This window comes from Strigops habroptila, chromosome 7 (assembly GCF_004027225.2).
Source record: "Strigops habroptila isolate Jane chromosome 7, bStrHab1.2.pri, whole genome shotgun sequence".
In the NCBI taxonomy this organism is placed as follows: Eukaryota; Metazoa; Chordata; class Aves; order Psittaciformes; family Psittacidae; genus Strigops; species Strigops habroptila.
Genome location: NC_044283.2, coordinates 28959598 through 28969670, shown reverse-complemented (window position 1 = coordinate 28969670; position 10073 = coordinate 28959598). Strand labels below are relative to the sequence as shown.

At 41.4% G+C, this 10073-nt stretch overlaps 1 protein-coding gene across 1 annotated transcript in view; it reads left to right on the top strand.

Annotated features, from left to right (window-relative positions):
- The first annotated feature begins 8659 nt into the window (after positions 1-8659).
- The window catches only part of KDR (kinase insert domain receptor), a 75684-nt gene continuing 74270 nt past the window's right edge, over positions 8660-10073 (top strand). Inside the window, exons 1-2 of the mRNA XM_030493099.1 lie at positions 8660-8686; positions 10012-10043. Coding sequence (XP_030348959.1) covers positions 10037-10043 — 7 coding nt within the window. The 5' untranslated portion in view covers positions 8660-8686; positions 10012-10036. The remainder of the gene's footprint in view (positions 8687-10011; positions 10044-10073) is intronic.

Sequence of the window (10073 nt, the reverse complement as noted above, 5' to 3'; positions counted from 1 at the left end):
TGAGCAAGTTGTTGTTTGCTATATGGACCTGCATTTGGATTTTTTTAAAAAACTATCATTATCTAAGGAAGTTTCTGATGGAGAAAACTACATAAAGCTCGTAATTACCACCTGAATTATTTTGATCTGCAGGATAGCTTAATGAAGAATAAATAGACCTTTACTTAAGATTATAGGTAAGTTATGGTTAAAATGAGAGCGGGGAAGATGACTTAAAATTCTCAGGGATGAATCATTAATGCTTTCCTTGTCAAAGGGCACTGGACCATGATACAACCCCAGAGTTTGGCAGGAGCAGAATTCAGACCCTTAATAGTAGCAAATAATTGTCTGACTCTGTACCAAAATCCTCAAAGGACATGCTCACCTGACTCTGTCTTCTGTATATTGTTTTATGTTATTTTAGAAATATGCTAGAATATAATTTGCTTGCAAAATGATCAGGGTGTTCGTGGAATAGACAGACTGCATTCAGGCATGGGTTCAAAAGGAAAGGTTTCTCCCTGAGATTCTTATTGAAACTTTCAGATTCAAATACAAGAGTTGAGAGTTCAGGGGCACTGACTGCCTGCCAGAGGAGAAAGACCAGTGCTGATAAAAGCCATGGAGGGCATTTAGTTTTAACAGGGCTACCAGCTGAAGGGGGAAAGTTCTAAGTAAACTTGGCAGGCAACGAGAAAGGCAATATCAACATTTATAGCTCACAATTGGGAAGGGTGAAAATTTCCTCAAGGAAACAAAGACAGTTTGTACGCTGCTTTATGCACTGCATGGAAATAGATGGCATTAGTGGCCCTTTCATATGCCCTCTGGGAATGAAAAGTATTTTCATGCTGGTACGTGGTTCATGAGAATCAGCTGGGAAACAGAAGGGAGTCTGGGGCATAGCTGCTGTTCTCTGGGGCAAGTTGTTCCACGAAACGTTGCTTCAAAACTATCTGAAGAGAAGTACTTTGTCTACACCACATCTTGTGGACCACTCTGTGGCTCCTTTCCATTTTGAGGTTCCTTTTCATTCAGAGGGCCAGCCTGAAAGCACTCACTCTGGAGCGCAGCCGAACTCCAGAGCAGGCAAGCTGTAAGATGTATGGGCAGAGCAACAGCTTACTTGACTTGAACCTGGAGAAGCTCTACAGTGGCTGTCATAAGGAGCCTACAGATGGTCCGTAGAGGTCTGGAGAGCACAGTTCAGGCAGTTGCTCTTCTATCACTCACTAGCTAAGGGGGTCATTCACAACAGCAAGGACTGAAAACTACCTTTTTCCCTAAAATGTGTTATAGAATAATCTTGGCTATGAATTTGCTTTTGTTATGTAGAACTTGTGTTCTAATTCTGAGATTTCATCTGCCATGGAGAGAAAAAGGAGATAAAAAATCTTCAAGCTTTGGTCTTCCTAGAGAAAAGAAGGTTCAAGATGTGACCATAAATCTGGTCACATCTCAAATACCCATATGGCTCCATTTGGAAAGAAGAGACTCCCCATTTTGTATTGCAATGTTGTGAACATAGAGAATTCTGAATGCAAAGGAGTTTGTTTCAGATACCCAGTCTATACATGAAATCCTGTGTACCAGGACATTTATCACGGACTATGAGAATGCTATTACTGAGTAGCAAAAACACCTTCTCGACTGAGCATCGTCTAGAGCGGATACCCCTCCCTTGATATGGGAGGCTAAGGAAAGTGTCTGTGTTCCAGAGATGCTGACTGTTTCAACAAGGCGAATGCTAGATTTGAAAATGCCAGGCTATTGCCCTTTCCCAGAATGCAGATGTGTATTTTTTTCCATATGTTACCAGTGTTCTGCTGAGTTGTACCAAAACATGAAGACATAGGCTTAATTCATGAATCTGCTCTTGCTTCCCAATGGTCCTGCCTTGGGAAAGATATAGCAGCTCAACAAACCCTTACTGTCCATGACCTGTGAAAGAAATTTAAGTTTTCAACTGCTAAGTACAATTAACAGCTGTAAAAACAGCTGTAGAAAATCATTTGTGTTGCTAAACTTAAACATGTCACAGGGGAAATGAAAGCTGTTTATGAATATTCATCTTTTTTTCTCCATTTATCCTTATTGTATAAATATCATTCTGGTAAATTAACTCTTCCTGATTAACTCAGTACAATATCAGAAAGATAATTTAACATCTTTGTTTTCGTATTAATACAAGTACTCACACATTGCTATAAAGGGCGAAAAAGGTAGTAGTGCAGATAGCATGTAAGGTCTGTGCTAATAGTGTATGGTTTGCGCTTCGAACTGCTAAGTTATCTTAGAAGGACTTGATCCTGAATATATCTGAGCTTAAGCTTTCAGTCTGAGGTTAGAAATTAGACAAACTAGTGCTGGCTTTGCAGTATTTCCAAATGCAGTTGCAAGAGAATGTGATTTTATTCAAAGGAAATAAATATTATCTGTAGCTTTTGGTTACAAATCTCAGCCTAGTTCTGAATGAAACCAGGAGTGGGAAGGGAGCAAGCTCCACTTTAGCTCGCACATCTTCTTTTATTCTGCCAAACCCTTACTTTGCTGTGTACTTCTTCCCTTGCTGGCATATGCTTAATTTTCTATAGTTCTTTTTGCCAGCTGTTTGATTGATTTTCACCTTAGCTTGCTTTTCTAATTGATTTTTTTTTTTTGGTAGTAACAGTTTTTTGAAGGAATTTTGTTCCCCAGTGCACTTTGTGACAGAAAATCTCTAGTAAATATTTAGCAGGAAAGTGTTACATTAGAAATTTTCACAATAAATATTTATTAGAGGCTTAACACTGCAAACCCCAGTAGAATTGTGATAAATATTGACTACAGCTGAGAGAGAAACTGTGCCTGAAGAGCACTGCATGCTGTAAGCATGTTCAGATGCAGCTAATCAGTAACAAATACCTTGTAGGAGAGCTGAGGTTTCCTTACCTACCAGATCTGTCAAATGCATGATGGTGCAGGATTAGCTCCTGATCTGGGGGCATGGAATGAAGAGGCAAATCTTTTCAAATGGCAATTATTTCTTTTCTGGACAAAATAATGAGAAAAAGAAAAAGTCTGGAATTGGCAAAGCAAATCAAAGGTCATCCACAAGTTAATTACTTGCAGTGCCTTACTTACAGATTTGCACTGACACAGGCTGCTCTGTTGCTCTCTGAACTAGAGGCTAGAAAAATAAACGGTTTATGAGCGGGTAGATATGATTGAGGTGTGTGGGGTCTCTAATGATAAATAATCTCAGCCCTTGTGTTCAGATACTGTAAGCAGCTTTGGCTAATGTCACGACTTACTTGCCAGATTCATTGTGTGCTGTTCAGCAATCGAGACAGCAGTTAATAAATATTCTTATTGTCTGGACTCAAAATAAAGCTGAGGTCACACGGGGCTGGCACTGTTACCTAGGAGGAGATGCAGGCTGTGCTCTCCAGACTGCTGATTTCTGGGCTCTTTTAATGAAATCTTGCCCTGACAGGCTTCAAAAGCCTTGGAATGAGAGCAACAAGATGACTGTCAGAGCAATGGGGATGTATTGTTTGCATGTGCCTCTGCCCTTTGTGCTGGGAGCAGAGAGCAATGTGCTGGCTCTGCTATACCCGTAGCTCTGGTGTGCTTTACATATAGAATACCATTCCTGCTGAAATCACTCTCAGTTTTGAAGTAGTTAAAGCAAGAAAAAAAGGGAAGATGAAAACGGCAGCAATTTGGACCAGTTTGTAAACAGTTTTCGTTTTTCTTTCCAACCACACAGCCCATAGATGTGACAAGAAATACAGCTAAGGTAGGATCACTATACCTTCTAAGCTGACTTGTCGGAGATGGTGCTCAGGGCACAAGGCAATAAGTGATAAAGACCACTTCTGCACTGCCAGTCATTTACACCATTTCAGAAGGGTGCAAGTGGCCCTGTCTCCTGCTCTCAGTGACAGGGTTGTAAGAACAGAAGCACTGGGCATCCTGCGTGATGGGTCTGCTCCTGGTGAGCTGGCCTGCCGAGGTACATGAATGCTGTTGGCCAAGAGGACAGACTGTGGCACATCACAGCTTTAACTGGGCAAGAGTGACTCTCCCAGATCCTTCAAATTCTGTTATCTTGTGGCTGACTTAGGTCTTATTTCAGGAGCCTCTCCCTATTCAGCAAAGGATTAAACCCAAGCTTAAGTGGCTTTGCTGAACAAGGATAGAGTTAAGCTAAGGATCTTCCTCATACTTATTAGCACGATAGTCAGAGGTTTGGCTGTCATGAGCAGTGTATGTATGTGAGAAATGTAAAGGGCAACTGAATGGCCAGCCTGCTGCTCGTCACTCCTGCCTTTTGATGGGACCATCTGTACAACACTCATGATGAGTCCCTCTGCTTGCCCTTGCATGACTTTGGACAATGGCGCTTGCTTCCTCCCTGCTTCTGCAAAAATCAGTTTTAGCAGTATTCTCTCTGCCTGCCAGTTCTCAGTGATCGGGGGTTTGGTGGAAACCTTTGGATTTGGCATTCCCTACCAAGGCCACCCCTTTAGTTAAATTTTATTTCCAACCTGCTCAACGAGCTCCTCTGAAAATCCATCCTGGCTGAAGAAACATGCATCTAGTGTTTAGTTTTTCATTTCACCCTAATCCAGACAGTTTAGCCTGCTGTCCTGCCTAATTTCACCTCTTGGTGGAATCAACAGCTTCTGACTTGTTTGAAGACTTCAGGAAAAGCATAGTTTAATTCCCAAAAACCCATGCTGGAGTGATGTCTGTGCTGGAGAGGCAGCTTCAGAGTTCTTCACACCTAAAAATGCAAAGTCAGTGGATGTTTTTTTCTGCGTGGTTCCTTCCTTTTATCTACGTAGAGCATTTGTTTCTACTTACAACTAAAGAGACTTGGAAAGTGATCTGATGAACTGGAAGAGGCTACTTAGGAGGAAATGAAAATAACTCTATGCAGCTCTCTCTTACTTGCTCAAGTAGTGATTAGTGACTAGTACTAAGCTGTTATGATACAGGATTTTTGAGATGCCAGGAAGGGAAAAACAAAGGAGTTTCTGTGTAGTACTACGGTTTTCCACCCTGGGATTTTGGATTCCTGCTTGTGGAACTGACACAGAGCTATCCCACTGCTGCCCACCAGCAGCATCGAGCCCTTCCATGGAGGGGGATGGCTCCTTGCATCTCTCCTTGCAGCAGCTCCAGTCTGGTCTGTACCAAAACCCCTGTACTGTCTCAGAGAAATAAAGGGGGATTCTTTCTTCATTTCTCATTGGAAATAAAGAACAGGCATAAATCTCAGCAAGAAATACCACTGCTTCTTACTTGCCTCCATTCAAATGGTGGGTCCTGCAGCCAGCCTGGCCTGCCTGGAAGGACAGTGGGGCTAATCTGAACATGTCTCTGCTGAGGATCCAAGAAGTTCTGCTGTTACAGCTTTCTAAAAAGTATTGAACTGTATTTTGTGTCTTTCCTGTGCAAAATTCTCCCTCTTTCTCTTTCTTTTTCTCCCCCTCCCTCCCTCTCCCTCATTTTTTTTTTTTTTTTTTTTTTAAGCCATGCAGGAAATGTTTTGAAAGGGAGAGTCAAGAGACTAAAGTCTGGAATTTTTATGTGCACCAGAAATTTAAATGTGTGGTTCAAGCTGATAAACTTACCACACCTCTTTCTGTTTTCTTTATAGACTTATTACAAATATCTGGCTTGGAACCTAGATTTATGGTGTGAAAAAAAGAAATATAGACCATAGAGACGTGAAAAGATAAATCTTAGGAGGAGACATAAAAGGGTTTGCTCAACTTTTAAACTATTTATTAATGAAACAACAGAAAAGATCAGAACATTAATTTTTTTAGAATGTTTGTGTTTAAAGAAGCTTTTGAACATTAGTGATGCTGCATATAAAATACAACCTCTGTTGTTTTATGCCTGAGTTGAAATTGCCTATAGAGCTCAGCCCTGAGCACCAGAACGAATCCCACTGTTCTGTCAGGAATTTCATCCATGCTAGATGAAGAAGAAATCTAACCTACCTACGCAGTTTATTTTATATGACCAAGAACTGCGCAAGCCATCCTATTGCAATAGGAGTTCATGTTTAAATGATTATCAACCAGGAATACCTGAATACACTTTAGTTTGAATAAGACAGTGTGTTCATTTGGTTCACCTAATTCATAGTTACATTGAAACCTCCAAAATTTTGCATTTTGCCATTGTATGCGACTAAAAATGTATGAGGATAATTTTGTGAAGTCATGTTCACAAATAACTGGATTATGTCTTAGGTCCACTATTAGGTTTTCATTGAGGGTGCCTTTGCCTAGAATGGAGCTCTTTTGCCTTTGGAAAAGGGATTTAAGGAAGTAAAGATTAATATGAGGCATAGACTCAAGCTAACATTTTCCAAAAAAATATGTGCTATAAGTCTATGTATTTCAGTCATCTAATTGCCCAGATAAGTAAGTAAGGATTTATGTTCCACTGGGGAACTAGAAGATCTTGGATGACGAACTTAACTGTAATTTGGTTTGTCTCCAGATCACCAGTAAGGGAGAGTTTTTGCCTAATATTTACCTGGTGTTCACTGTGAAAGGAATTCTTGAGTCTTATAACCACAAGTAGCCACACCATGGTATTGCCACGATGGCTGTTATTAGCTGGCACCTTTCCCAAAGGCTAGGTAGGTGTCCCAGGACCAAAATGACTATAGAGACAGACCTACCCATTCAGCTCCATCAGGATGCCTCTCAGAAGAAGAAACATGGCACCTTAATAGGAACAGGTGGGGAATTCGTGCTTCTCCTACCCAAGCTGTCATTTCCCTGAGACTAAAGAAGATATTTGCTCCCAACCATTTCAAGAACAATAAATTAACTTAAAAGAATATCAAGTCTGTATCCAAATGTAAACAGATTATCTCTGGTCCCTAACAAATGAGATTGCTGTGAAGAATTATGTAATTCCCAAATTTGACCTCCAGTCAGTGCAAACCTTCAAGAGCAGCCTCATCTTTATGGAGATCTCAGCTTTAAAGCATCTATGGCTCTGTGGTTTTGTCACGAGCACATAGTAAATGTGTCTAAACATAGCTACTGCAAATGTCTGGAAGTTACCAGCTAAAACAGAAGCAGCTAATCGAATACAGCATCATCAGGCGTAATAAATGTGCATTGATTTTAATGTTATGTGGAAGATTTAATATTCAAGTTACTAGATTACTATTAATTGCATTGCTTATTCTAAAAATGCAAAAGATAAACAATTACTAAAATTTGTATGTTAATTCGGCTCAAATGAAGTGATTAAAAGTAGAAGGAAAATTGTTTTACTCACTTTTTGGTAAACAAGATCTTTCTGTGGTACAACTGCTGTTTGACTAAAAAGAGACATTGGTAATTATAATGTATTATGAGCCAAGTGAGTATTTTCCATTGGAACAATTATTTTCACTTAGCATGTTGATGTTGATAGAAACAGACCAAAGACACCATTGTGACTTTACCAGCATGTCATAACAAAATGAAGGCTTAACCTGTTTCTGAAGGATTGACTTTCAAGCAGGAAACTGGGCTATTTTGGAAACTTAGCTAATGACACTGTTTTTTTTTCTCCTGTGAGTGATAAGGTTGATGGATACATACCACTTGTATTTTGCTTAATCCTTTTTCTCCCATGCTCAGGACTATCACTTACACCATAGTGTTGATCAGTCAATGTATATTAGTATCCAGCTCTGCTGAGGAACACTGTTGCTCTGTCATTTGCAGCTGTAAATGTATTTCAGCTAAACTACCTGACACACACTATCCTTTTTCCTTTGGAGAACTGGAAAGACTAACATTTTCAGAGGAATCTCAGACTATTCGGTGTCCACCTCTTAGTGAAATCCCAGAGGCACCAAGTGTCTGCATGCGCCAGGAGTCCTGGCAAACCCAGCCAAAGGCTCATTATGATCTTCCTTGTGCTCCAGAATAATGTCACAGTACATCTAACATGATAGATTAACTTTCTATAAAATATGGAGATGTGAAGAACAATAAATATAAAGACTTATGAGATTTAGAAAGGACACGAGTAACTACCAGTAGCTACCACAGGTGTTCAAACAGTCAGATTTTTTCACCAAGGTGAACATTTTCAAGCTGGCTTCTCAAAATAAATTCTTACAGTGAGCGCGCAGTGAAGGACATAATTGAATTACAGAGCTCTGTAATATCAGTGCTTGGCTTCCCTATAGAATTTTAAATAAATTTTAACTGATGCTGAAGAGTTTCCAGTTGAAAAGATGCTCAATAAAAACATGATTTTACCATCGCCCGACACTTCTGCAAGGTCACAAGGGCAGATAAACAACTTCCTGCAGCTGTGGCTACATCTGGCACACGACTGAGGCAGAGCGTGTGCTTCGCAAAGATAAACATATCAGGTTGTATCTCCATAGTCTCCTACACTTCTGGATAAAGCTTGGGGAGCTGAACTTGGCCCTGCAGTGCCAGCAGTAATTAATATCTGAAACTGCTTTGCCGCTAATGAATCAAAGCAGTCCTGCAGTGAGTTTAAAACCACCCCACTCCAATAATGTGTGGTGACTGTGGGTAGCTTGGTGCCACTGCACTGCCCCTGCAGCTGCTGGGTTTTTTGCCTCACCTGGACAGTATAGCTACTGTCAATCTGCTGGTGAGATGCTTCAGAGGCAGACAGCTGAAAGAGGAGAAATGAACTGCGAGTCTGCAAGATGTCTGTAGGTGGATGGTGCATGCTGAAAGCCAGGTAGCAGGCCTACTCCCAAAATTGCCAGCTTGAGCAATACCTGGGTTGGAGAATGGGTTCCTCATGGCCTGGGGTGAGGGGCTGCCTCTGTGTTTCTAAGACATATTTTATTAGCCATTTTAGAAGACGACCTCTCTTTGGATAGCTTAAATTCAACAAACGTGGTTGGTAGGTATTTCTGGCGTATTACCACACAGGCTTTTTCCTCAAAGGCTTTTGTGTGTAGGGTGGGATAGTTTTTGCCTGCTAACTGAACAAAAGGCTGAAACATTTTGGCAATGAGACAAGCTGAGTTAGCTTTAACCTCCATGGCAGTACTAAAATGGAATTAATTACATTTTGCATCACTTTTGCGTTTGGACAGCGGAATAGCATGCGCAGCTGAAGAGGCATTTCCCTTGTAGCACCCTGGGTGAATTGTATGCAGGCGACTCTGCAAGTTTCTGGAGGGACATCCAATCCTGAAAAGGTGCCTTCCTCTCCCGCTGAGCAGTCCCAGGAACATAGCTGTCCCCAGTGGGTAATCCAAACCCTCCTCTGAAACTGGAGAGAAGCAAAACACCCACTGCTCCGCACCCTGCGGAGCAGAGAAGGGCAGGCAGTGCCCAGCATTTGGATTATCTTATATATTATATTTTGGATATTGGTTCAATGGCGGGTACACTGATATGGTCACAGCACTTGCCCATGACTGGGAGCTGCAACTGTTTGAGCTTGAGGGAGCACCTGAAAACTGCCCCACAAGCTCTGCACAAGAAGTCCTCACAGAACCTGCATCCCAGGTGATGCTCGGACAAGTCTATCCATAACGGGCCACAGAGGCAGCCCTTGGTGGGTGCAACAGGGTGGAGGTACTGGGCAGACAGAGTGCTCCTGAGTCAGCTGCTGGACACCCTCTGCTCCAAGGACCGCTTGGACCATGGCTGGTAATGGAAGGATCATGTTTATACCTCTTGTACCAGCCAGATCCCTGTCACAAAGAGCTTTGCCCTCAAGAGGAGAAGCAGAATTCCTCCTCTGCTCTTAGCTTGTCAGTTTGCACTGAGGAATAGCTGTTTGGCTGCATAGCTGTGTTGGTAGGAGCACTGCTTCCTTGCTTGCTTATGTGTTTGGAAATTACTGCCCTGTTGCCTGTAAATGCTAATGATATCTTCCATGAGAAAACTAATGTTGCTAGGACCTTGGCCTCAAGTTTATGCTATCTGGAAATAGCATAGGTTTTGACTGAGTTTGATTCAATATATCAAACAAACAAACAAAGTTCATGCGTTCTAAAACATCTTTTCTTGCAAAAGGCCCTTTTCTATAACAAGCCATGTCAGGTAAGTATTTGTCCACACTTCGACACATCA